Genomic DNA, 12,491 nt, shown 5'->3' with positions numbered 1-12,491 from the left:
TTTGCATGTGAGGCAAAGTGCAGTAGCAATATAAAAAAAAATTAACAATATAAAAAAAAATTAACTTCTGGATATTATTTTCAGAGCTCTTGTCATTAAGAAATATAAAAACCACATATAAAACATTAGTAGAGCAGTTTACCAGATGGATTATGCTAACCTCTGGAAGTCTGGTTCCTAAAATGGCTCTGTACTGTAGCTACCAGAGACAGTTTTAATCTGTCTTTGTCTATTGACTCTTAAATTTACAATTAGTTTATTTGAAAAGAGACTAATAAATTGCCAAATGATAAATAACAGGAAGATGTTCATTATTCTCTCCTGAAGCTTTGCTCTGATCTGCCTCAGTTTACCGGAGCAGCTTGGCGCCCATGGACAATAAACTACCGTTGATGTCAGATCTGTGAATTGTGTGGATTCTTTTCAGCCATGCTGCAAGTCAATTAAAAGAAATGAAGTGCCGTTTTAAGCAGTGAAATATATGGCAGGTGCTGAAAAGAATGGACTTGTTTCTAAAAATATGTAGCCACAGCAGCAATTGGTAAAGGCGCTGTATGTACTGTTAGACGTTGCACACACACACACACACACAAATTGCAAGGGCCTTGAAAGTTTGATATTGTCAGACGTAAACCTGACCTCTTCTAATGTATGAGACTCATTTTGCAGACATTCCTTAAGGAAACCTGAGGTTTTTAAAAAAAAAAATAGATTTCAAAGCTGTTATGGTAAAAATGATACATGAATATAGCTTGAACAAAAAATAATCCCTTTTACAAACTAGATCTTTTGCACATTTTGACACGTTTTATTGCACATAGTCAGGGTTTCTGATCCTACATATTTATAAATTGCAAATTTACACCACCCCCCCCTTTACTAAGCCACAGTAGAGGTTTCTGCTGCGGCTTAGGGCTCTAAATGCTCCGACGCTGCTCCAACGTTTATAGAATTCCCATGTCAGAGCAGCGTCGGAGCATTTAGTGCCCTTGGCCTTGGTAGAAACCTCTACAGCGGCTTAGTAAAAGAGAGCCTTAGGTATTTAATTTACAGGCACTTAGATATTTTTGATTGTACTAAAAATAAGCATTAATCAATATTTTTGCAGCACAGGAAGGACTTCTTATATTTTTTTAAAAATTGGTCGATTCATTTTAATAAAGCATTTTTTATTAATTTTATTTATTTTTACATGAATTTTATGTTTTATTTATGATTTATATTATAAATATATCATAATTTTTTGAAATTTGTTTACAGTTCAAACTAATTTTACTCCATGGGCCTGATTTTATAAACACCACCTAGCTTAGGCACTGCTAGAGACCCTGGTTACGGACAACTAACGACATCTAACTTAATGCCACACAGAATTCAATTATTTTAAATTGGTTTAAATGGCATGCTAATTGACCACACCATTAAAAAACCAATTTAAAAAATTATTTTAATGATTGATTTAGGTTTTGTGTGGAATACTGCATAAGGCCTATCTGAAAAGTAGATGTGGTTAGGGGGCGGAGAATAGGCATGGTTGACTTAGGTGTCGATAAATTAGACCAGATAAAACTTGGCCTAATATACCGTCACCTATCACTAGAATGCCTAGTGTCTAAGTCTGCTTAGGCACTACTAAGCATGGTTCTATAAAGATTGCCTAGTGGTTGATTGTGACAACCATGCTGACTGGCGCCTAGAAGTTAGATGCAGTTAAGTGCTGTTTATAGAATCAGGCCCCATGTGTCTATTAATGTTGGTATGTTTAATTGGTTTATTGATATAACTAGTATTTAAGCCCGTTACATTAACGGGTGCTAGAATAGATGTGTGTGTCTGTATTTCTTTCTCTTTCTCTCTGCTTGGCCGCTTTCTGTCTGTCTTTCTGTCTCTCTCTTTCCTTGGCTGTCCACCAACCCCCTTGCCTGCTCCCCCTGTTCAGCAGTAGCCCTTCTCCCCTTCTTTTATCTCCCCCGTGTCCAGCAGCACCCCTTCCTTGCTCCCCCTGTCCAGCAGCAGCCCTTCTCCCTTCCCCCCTGTCTAACATCACCTCTTCCCTGCTCCCCCTGTCCAGCAGTAGACCTCCGTGCCTGTTACTTTCCCCCACCCCTGTCCAGCAGCACCTATTCCCTGCTCCCCCTGTCCAGCAGTAGGCCTCCCTGCCTTTTACTTCCCCCCCTGTCCAGCAGCACCCTATACCTGCTCTTTCTGGTCGTTCGTGTCTGCCCCAAAGAAAGAGAGAGAGCAATCTGCAATTAAAAAAGCCTGCTGAGGATCGCGGTTGGCTGTAGCGAACCTCGCAGGCGCTATGCACCTCGGTAGCACGTTCACTCTGACGCGATCTGGTGCGTCAGAGGGAACGTGCTACTGAGGTGCAGAGCGGCCTGCGAGGTTTGCTACAGCTGGCTGCGATCCTCAGTAGGCTTTTTAGAAGAGGAGGGCAGACAGAAGAGCCCTTCGGTGTACTGGATGGAGGACTGCCACTTGATGCCTGGAGGAGCTAGACAGCAGGGAGATCCGTGTTATCTGCCAGTAGCGCGCATGTGCACTCCTGCCTGCCATGGACATACGGATCATGGATTACGCAGGTAGGAGTGTGCATGCGCACTTAGGCCCTGATTCTCCAAAAGTGCGTCCCGATTTTAGGCAGCTGTAGACGTCCTACAGCTGTCTAATCAGCCAATCGGGATGCACGTTTTTTTAAAAAAAATGCTCCCCAGGCAGGCCTGAAGGCGCCTCCGGGAGCCTAGGGAGACCCGCAAGATGCCTAAGCTCGCCTACAGGCCTTAGGCGAACTTAGGCGGCCCTACGCGTCTCCCTAGTAGAGGAAGAGACGCTTAAAATGTAGGCCAGCAAAATGCTGGTCTACATTGTAAGTAGACGCGGCCGCTATACTGATCGCGGCAAGGGTTCTCCCTGCTGCAATAAAGTATAACCGCCGCGGCCGCCTGTCCCATCACCGACAGGAGAATGCCTAACTCCTCCTGTCGGAACCCCGGAACCCCCTCCCCCCCAAACTCGTAATCGCCGACAGGAGGATGCCCAACTCCTCCTGTCGGAACCCCGGAACCCCCTCCCCCCCAAACTCGTAATCGCCGACAGGAGGATGCCCAACTCCTCCTGCCGGAAAGCCCAACGACCCCCCGCCCCAACTAATCTCCCCCAACTAACCTTTCAATGTTGGTCAGCTGGACGGGTCTTGCTGCCGTCCAGCCGACGGGTCTGCCTCGTGGAAATGAGACGGCACGCCCCTTCCCGGCCCATCCCCGCTAAATCTAAGGCCTGATTGGCCCAGGCTGTAGAAGCCTGGACCAATCAGGCCTTAGGCATAGCGGGTCCGCCCTTCCCCACTAATCCTAAGGCCTGATTGGCATAGGTGCCTAGCCTGGGGATGGGCCGGAAAGGGGCGTGCCGTCTTATTTCCACGAGGCAGACCCGTCGGCTGGACGGCAGCAAGACCCGTCCAGCTGACCAACATTGAAAGGTTAATTGGGGGAGGGAGATTAGTTGGGGCGGGGGGTTGTTGGGCTTTCCAGCAGGAGGAGTTGGGCATCCTCCTGTCGGCGATTACGAGTTTGGGGGGGAGGGGGTTCTGGGGTTCCGACAGGAGGAGTTGGGCATCCTCCTGTCGGCGATTACGAGTTTGGGGGGAGAGGGGGTTCCGGGGTTCCGACAGGAGGAGTTGGGCATCCTCCTGTCGGAAATTACGAGTTTGGGGGGGAGGGGGCTCGGGGTTCCGACAGGAGGAGTTAGGCATTCTCCTGTCGGTGATGGGACAGGCGGCCGCAACAACCGCGGCCGCTATACATATTGCAGCAGGGAGATCCCTTGCTGCCATAAGTATAGCGGCCGCGTCTAATTTAACCTGATTCTCTAAAGACGCCGGTTACAGAATCGGCGTTTAGTATAAGCCGATTCTGAATAGGACGCCTCTCCCGGGCGGCCTGCCTGGGGAGCATTTTTTTTTTTAAAACGTGCATCCCGATTGGCTGATTAGACAGCTGTAGGACGTCTACAGCTGCCTAAAATCGGGACGCACTTTTGGAGAATCAGGGCCTTAGGGTTTTATTATTATAGATTATAATTCAATTAAACATTGAATTATACAAGGATGGTCGCACCCCCACAATGTGAAGTTGGAGGGGTTACGGTTGAAGCGGCCTTACAATCCGCGGTCCCAAGTTCAATACCTTCACAGAAGATCCACCAGGAGTAGAATCAAATAAGAAGCACAGCCAGAAGTGATGGCATAAAGAATATATTATAGAAATAGGCTTACAGAAAAGTAAGATTCATAAAAGTTACAATTAAACATTAAAATTAATGAGATATAAGTTTTACAATTACAGAGACTGCTTCTGTGTTCTTGTGAATGAGAGAGAACACACAAAGAAAGAGAGAGAAAGGGGGGTGGGGAGGGTGATGTCCCAAGCTTCAGGTTCCAACGATAGAGAGAAAAGAAGGGGTCCCAGGTAGAGCAAGAGAGAGGGGTGATGGTCTAAGCTTCGGGTTCCAGAGATAGAGAGCAAGAGAGGGGGCTTTTATAGCTTGGAATCTTATTCTAAATATAGAAACTATTGTATTTCCCAGTATCTTTCTGTTTATAATTTGTAAACTGTTTGAAATAATAGTTAAATTAATTGATAAGGAAGGTGAGCACAGAATTCTGCATCAACATTCCAGAGTCAGATTGATATAATTTCCCATAGGCCTTTGCTGACATTGGTTAGGGCAACCAAAACTGCTGGGCTGACAAACATATGAGGAGAGTGTGGCATAGTGTTTAGAGCTACAGCCTGAGCACCCTGAGGTTGTGAGTTCAAACAAGTTTCAAGTTTATTAGGATTTTATATATCGCCTATCAAGGTTATCTAAGCGGTTTTTACAATCAGGTACTCAAGCATTTTCCCTATCTGTCCCGGTGGGCTCACAATCTATCAAACCCCATGCTGTGACTCCTTCCAAAAGACAAAGGTACTGTGGGGGGGGGGGGGTGTTCAGGGGAGCATCTGGTGGCAGGAGGAAGTGGGCAGCCCTCCTGCCAATTTTCTTTTGCATGGGAGGGGAGACACCATAGCTTGAGCAAGTGGGCATCCCTCCTGCCAATTTTCTTTCGCGGAGGATGGGGTTGGCATGGCAGGAGGAAGTGGGCATTCCTCCTGCCATTTTCGCTGCCGTGGGGGTGGGGTCAGTTTGTGGTGCTGGTACATCAGGGAGAGCCGTCATCAGCCAAGGGGGGGGGTGCCTTTTTTAAAGTTATTTTTTCTATTTGGGAAGATATTGTGCATATGTAACATGCGCAGCGTCTGTGCCCATTAAAAAAAAGGGCTAAACAGGTAAGCGACTGGTCTTGACCAGTGGCTTTTTTTTTGATCGCTAAAAGTGATCACAGTGATCACTTTTTTTAGTGTATTGGGAAGCCATGTGAGAGCATCAGTCTCTCTACTAGTATACATGGCATTTTAATATTAATGAATTTATTTGCATGGTTGGATCGGAGAATGAGCAATTGTGCAAAACACCACACGGTGAGCCATTTTCTGCTTTGGGTTGGCAAATGTGGTCATAGCTAAAGCTGTTAAAAACAGGTATAGTGACGATTGTGGCTTTAGTACATCTGGGCCTAAGGCTCTTTTCCCATTCTGTATCTGTAGGTGAATAAAGTTTTGTAAATCAGTCCCTTAAAGTGCTTCTGAAAATTACTGGCAGAGGCCAGCAGCCTCCCTACCTGAAGCATGCTGTGAGCTGTATGACAAGATGACACATAGAGGCAATTGCTTCTGTTTCATGGATCATCTGGCCTGGGTTCCCCCTATTCTTTTGCTTTCTCATAACATCCTCTTCAAGCCTTCATCCAGCCTCTCTCTTTATATATCACCTCCACCCTTTATTTTATCTCTCATTCTTTCATTTTCCCCAGTCTCTTTTATATCCCTAGTCAATCTCTCACTTTCATACCATCCCCAACCTTCACCTTCTCTCTTACTCTCTCATATCACTTCAACCTTCATCCTGTCCCTCCTATCTCATAACCCCTTCCCCCCACCTTTACCCAGTCTTGCTCTGATAGGCCCCAGCCTTCATTCTCTCTCTCCTCTCATTCTCTCTCATATCCCTAACTCCCAAAGCAACTAATGAGACTATTCCTCTCACCTTGCTGACTGCAGCTGCAAAAGAAACAGCTGAATCACAGCAAGGAAGTAGGAAACCTGCTGTCTGTAAGCTTGAGCCACCTATGGTGTAGAAAGTTTGGGCTGTGTCCTCGTTTCAAGTTTTTTTTTTTTAATCTTTCAAACTGATATAGGTATTGTTTTCATTTTAATCCTATCTTGATAATGCTTTTGCTACAAGTTTTATCTCTTAAATACAGTCAAAATAGAAACATCAAATGTCTGGTGAGTAAAAACTATCTTAATAATAACAATAAGGTATTCATTGAATTCACACTGCATATAATAAATGTAAACTGTTTTGGTTGTACCACAGAAAGGTGGTATAATCAAATCCATGACACTCTCCCCTCCCCCCAACCTGAAATGGAAGATGATTTGAGGCTTGGTTAAGCTATCACCCACCAATGGTACAATGTGATTTGTGGAAATAATGACAAGAGACCACCTTTTTATCTTTTGCACACACAGGAGTTATAATAAAAAGGAAGAGTGGAGAGATCCCCTGCCCTCTGGCTGTGGAGGCCTTTGCAGCTCATCTCAGCTACATCTGCAAATATGATGACAAATACAGCAAGTAAGTTAACAGAGGCAGCAGCAGTTCAAAGGTCAGACGGAAAACGTGACACTGGAGGTGTAAATAGGGCAGTAGTTCTGGGCTGTATGCCACAGGGATCTCCAAACTTGCCTGAAGCTAAAGGAGCCCCAGTCCTTTGGTGGGTTTTGGGGCCCCTACACAGATTTCTGACCTGGGCCTCAGCATATCTAACAGCAGCCCTGTGGAAATTAATCTTGCATGTGCAGATACGTGACTCACAAATAATGTCAGGAAGTGAATGAGAAACTGGCAAAAAACACAGAAGAACATTGTTGTTAATTAAACTGTATATAGCAAGAGTATTGCCTGTACTGGTACACCACAAAAAGCATCCTTTGTTTGGGACATGGCTCTTTTTGGCTTGTATTAGTATCATATGGTACGAAAAGAAGATTACAGCTCCCTGCAGCATGATCTCAGCTAAGGTGCAGACATGTCCCAGTTAATTATCCAGTTTAGGAGGAGTGATTAGCATTTATATTTACTAAATTATTTCCATCCTGGATAGACCCCAGATGAGGCCCCATGTTGTTGTTTGGCGACATCTCCATATTTAAGAAAATTTTCTGGATGGAGCAGGGGAAACCATAGAGAAGGGTTACTAAACTAATAAAAGGAATGGTTGAGAGCATCCTGTAGTGTAGGTAGAACCTGAATTGTTCTCTTGGGAGAGAATAAAATAATGATAGTGCACTTGATTGTTTTTTCTAAAAACTATATATCAAAGGATCATAGCAGACAGTGGCGTAGTAAAGGGGGGAGGGGGGCGGGCCACCCTACCCCACCCCACCCCCGGGTGATGTCTTGGTGGAGGCATCTGTACCTTTGTACCCCCCCCCACACACACACACACCATGCTTGCGCCCTCCCTTCCCCCCATCTCTTTAAAATCTTTGCCAACACGAGTAACTACTCTAACCTGCTGCTCGCACCGACCTGGCTCCCTCTGAAATCACTCCAGGTCACGGGGCAAGGAAGAGACGTCAGAGGGAAAGCCAGCATAAGCAGTAGGCCAGAGAAGCTGCTCGCACTGGCAAAGATTTAAAAAGGTACAGGGGTAGGAAAGGAAGTCACGAGTGTGGCCTAGGGGTGCGGAAAGAACAGGTGAAGGTTGGGGTGCAAAGAGAGGGGGGTGGGGGCACAGAGGAAAGTGTGAAGTGGGGGGCGCCTTCTACCCTTGCTACATCAATAAGTGCCGTGCTTAGTCTTTCTGCCCAGAACTACAGACAAAACAAAGGACCATTTTTAATAGCTAAAGGACTGTAATCCTACAACAGGATTTCCCAAACCTGGCACTGAAGATCTCACAGCCAGTTGAGTTTTCAGGATATCCACAATGAATGTGCCTGAGGTTAATGTGTATATAGGAAGCAGTGCTATTAATCAATGGAACAAGCTTCCAGTACAGGTAATCGAGGCCAGCAGTGTGCCAGATTTTAAGAATAAATGGGACGCCCATGTGGGATCCCTATGTGGGTCAGGGTAAAACATTGGCTAATCTTAAGGGGAGGGTCTATAGAGTGGGCAGACTTGATGGGCCTTGGCCCTTTTTCTGCCGTCATCTTTCTATCTATCTATCTTTCTATTACTAAGATGCCAAAATTTAGGAACCAAATTTCTTTGTGCTGCTTAGTCTTTCTATAAGCACATTAGTACAAACCAGCATTGGTGCACGCACCTAAATATAGGCACTCGCCTAAATACACCAAATCTCTGGTTGGCAGCCATAGGTGCTCCTAAAAGCATCGTTTATATACACTTAACAGTATTGTCCAAACTTGCTGCATACATTTTGGCTATGACTATGAATACCTTGAAAGGTATTAATATAAAAATAAACACCCAAATCTTTCTGTCCCTTTTACCTTGCTGCGTCGCATACTTGGAACAACCTGCCTGGCTCAATACGTCAGGCCGAATACCAAAAAACAAAGAATGGAGTTGTCCAAAGAAGAATGATGTGCACTAATAAAGTGTCCACAAACGCATCTGAAGATATAAATATCTTTATTCTTCCAATATCATCATGGTATAATCAATGATTCAAATGACTCGACACGTACATGTTTCGGCCACCAGGCCTTCCTCAGGAGTCTTGAGAATCACAAAACAGAAATGAACTCACTGCCAAAGACACATGGACGCTAGTGATATTCAAATGAAATTGGCGCGTTTAACAACACAAACAGACTAAGGTCAGGGTGTCTCACAGTAATCGTCAATACGTCATGTGCCTTCAAAGCCAGATTAAAAGCCCACTTATTTGAAGCTGCGTTTAAATACTGACTCAACCAACCTATCTGTCTTTCATTCCCTTAAGAGTCCCCTACCACCTCTTAGCCCCCTCTGTGTGTCTGTTATTAGATTGTAAGCTTTTCTGAGCATGGACCATCTCTTACATGTATAATGTACAGCGCTGCATACGCCTGGTTACGCTATAGAAATAATAAATTGTTGTTGTTCCCAGAGAAGAGAGAAACTCTAAAACTGAAGAACGTGAATTGAGGTTGCGGGGTGGTAGACTCGGGAGTAATGTCCAGAAATTATTTTTCATGGAGAAGGTGGTTGAGGTCTGGAATGCCCTCCAAGGGTAGAGATAAAAATAGTGACAGGATTCAAGAAGGCATGGGATGAACACAGAAGATCCCTAATTAGAAAATGGATAGGAAAATAAAACAAAACTTAAATGATTGAATGTGTGTTTGATTGTCGAGAGGTGCCTAGATGGTGACTCTGGCTGTGAAGAACTAAGGCCACTGCCAGGCAGACTTGTACGGTCTGTGTCCTGGATATGGCAATTTGGTTTAGGATGGGCAGGAGTGGACTTTGATGGCATCTCCAATAGTTGGAACCTAAAGACAGTGCCAGGTGGATTTCTATCTTCTATGTCCCAGAAATGCTAAAGAAAGATGATGATCAATTGTTGGTTCAACCACAAATGGATAATGATTGTGACTGCTGGGCAGACTGGGTGGACCGTTCAAGTCTTTATTTACCATAATTTACTAGGGTACTGTGAATACCCCCTTCCTATTGCATGCTAAGGGACTCTTTTTTTTTAGGGTTACCATATGGCTCCAGAAAAAAAAGAGGACAGATTGAGATAGCCGGGTTTACTTTCATTGAAAGCAGTGGAAGTAAAACCCGGATGTCTCAGTCCGTCCTCCTTTATCTGGAGCCATATGGTAACCCTATGCCTTTTTCAAAGCTGTGGTAAGCACTAATGCACGCTTGCTACAGCAAAAAAAAAATGGCGTACTGCGGGTCGCACTGAGGCTTCCTGCAGTAATTTTAGGATGTGCAGACACTACTTGCGCACTATAAAATAAAATTTCATTTTTGGCGAAGGGGGCATGGATTGAGGGTTGAGTGGGTGTGCTCTGCGCTAATCAGCATAGCTACATCGCTATACACTAACCAGTTAGCTACATTACTACACACTGAACCAATTAGCACATGCTTAGTAAATGAGCACTTAGGCCCTGATTCTCCAAAGTGCATCCCAATTTTAGGAGTCCTACAGCTGTCTAATCAGCCAATCGGGATGCACGTTTTTTAAAAAAAAAATGCTCCCCAGGCAAGCCTGAAGGCGCCTCCGGGAGCCTAGGGAAACCCGCAAGATGCCTAAGCTCGTCTAAGGGCCTTAGGCGGGCCTTAGGCTGAACCTAGGCGGCCCTACGCGTCTCCCTAGTAGAGAAGAAGCTTAAAATGTAGGCCAGCAAAATGCTGGCCTACATTGTAAGTAGACGCGGCCGCTATACTTATCGCGACAAGGGATCTCTCTGCCGCTATAAGTATAGCGGGCCGCGGTCCCCTGACCAGGAGGGTGCCCAAACCCTCTTCCCGAAGACGCACCCCCCCCCGACACTACCGACCGCCCCCCCCCGACATTACCGATCTCCCCTCCCCCCCGACAATATCGATAGCTGGCAGGAGGGTGCCCAATCCCTCCTGCCCGAAGACGCACCCCCCCCACTACCGACCGCCCCCCCGACACTACCGACCGCCCCCCCCCGACATTATCGATCTCCCCCCCCCCGACAATATCTTTCGCTGGCAGGAGGGTGTCCAATCCCTCCTGCCCGAAGACGCACCCCCCCCCCCGGCGCTAACAACCCCCAAACCTCCACTCCACCAAACCTATTCTTAGATGGGTCTTGCACGTCTTGAGCCGTCAGGCACGCCTCGTCGAAATGAAGCGGGCCCGCCCCTTCCCGGCCCATCCCGCCGAAGCCTAAGGCCTGATTGGCCCAGGCTCTAGAAGCCTGGACCAATCAGGCCTTAGGCATAGCAGGTCCGCCCATCCCCACTTAATCTAAGGCCTGATTGGCCAAACAGACCTTAGACTTAATCTAAGGCCTGATTGGCCAATCAGACCTTAGACTTAGTGGGGATGGACGGACACGCTATGCCTAAGGCCTGATTGGTCCAGGCTTCTAGAGCCTGGGTCAATCAGGCCTTAGGCTTCGGCGGGATGGGCCGGGAAGGGGCGGGCCCGCTTCATTTCGACGAGGCGTGCCTGCCAGCTCAAGACGTGCAAGACCCATCTAAGAACAGGTTTGGTGGAGTGGAGGTTTGGGGGTTGTTAGCGCCGGGGGGGGAGGGGGGTGCATCTTCGGGCAGGAGGGATTGGACACCCTCCTGTCAGCGAAAGATATTGTCGGGGGGGGAGATCGGTAATGTCGGGGGAGCGGTCGGTAGTGTGTGTGGGGGGGTGCGTCTTCGGGCAGAGGGTTTAGGCACCCTCCTGGTCAGGGGGCCGCAGCCCGCTATACTTATAGCGGCAGAGAGATCCCTTGCCGCGATAAGTGTAGCGGGCCGTGTCTAATCTAACCCGTTTCTCTAACCCGCGTCTGTAACATGGATGCCGGTTACAGAATCGGGGTTTAGTTTAGGCCGATTCTGAATAGGATGCCTCTCCCGGGCGTCCTATTCAGAATCAGGGCCTAGGTGTCTTGCGGGCCTCGCCTTCAATATAGGCGGCCTGCCTGGGGAGCATTTTTTTTTTAAAACGGGCATCCCGATTGGCTGATTAGACAGCTATAGGACGCCTACAGCTGCCTAAAATCGGGACGCACTTTTAGAGAATCAGGCCCTTACTGCTTACATCATGGGTAACACTAAGGGCTCATGCACAAATCTGTTTTAATGCTAAGCACTAACGACAAAATTATCATGTAACCATTAATACAAAAAAATTAGGAAATTTGGCCATTTTACCCCAGTGTAGGGTTACCAGATTTAAAAAAAGACACCTGGTCCTGTCTCATTCCACCACTAGCCCCATCCCCACATGAGCCTCGTGTCTCCTTTCCTGAGTTCAGGGCCACATCTAGAGGACCTCTTTGCGTGCATGTGAAATCATCACGTCGATGTCCATGTATGCATAGAGGCCCTCCAGACGCGGCCCCAAGCTCGGAGCCTTTCAAAACCCAGACAAACTGCCCATTTTTGGAAATCCCTCCGCTAATTTGGTCAGTCCTCTAAAAAAAGGAAATGTCCTGGTTTTCCTGGACATCTGGTATCCCTACCCCAGCGGTAAAAATGGCCTTAGTGTTCAGGATGGACCTTGGTAAAAGAGCCTCTAAGCCATTTTAGCGTGTAATTACAGAGTAGAAGTTAGTTGCACTACTGTTGTTTATAAACATGAAAATATGGTAGTAGTCTATAGATTTAAGCACACAGATGGGGCTTAAATGCACATGACCTAGTATAGATTTGGGGGG

At 46.5% G+C, this 12,491-nt stretch overlaps 1 protein-coding gene across 1 annotated transcript in view; it reads left to right on the top strand.

Annotated features, from left to right (window-relative positions):
* The window catches only part of PGBD5 (piggyBac transposable element derived 5), a 201,874-nt gene that overhangs the window by 169,862 nt on the left and 19,521 nt on the right, over nucleotides 1-12,491 (top strand). The window contains exon 6 of the mRNA XM_033935358.1: nucleotides 6,639-6,744. Coding sequence (XP_033791249.1) covers nucleotides 6,639-6,744 — 106 coding nt within the window. The remainder of the gene's footprint in view (nucleotides 1-6,638; nucleotides 6,745-12,491) is intronic.

This window comes from Geotrypetes seraphini, chromosome 3 (genome assembly GCF_902459505.1).
Source record: "Geotrypetes seraphini chromosome 3, aGeoSer1.1, whole genome shotgun sequence".
NCBI classification, from domain to species: domain Eukaryota; kingdom Metazoa; phylum Chordata; class Amphibia; order Gymnophiona; family Dermophiidae; genus Geotrypetes; species Geotrypetes seraphini.
Note: the sequence above shows the minus strand (reverse complement) of the source record. Positions and strands in the feature narration are given on the sequence as shown.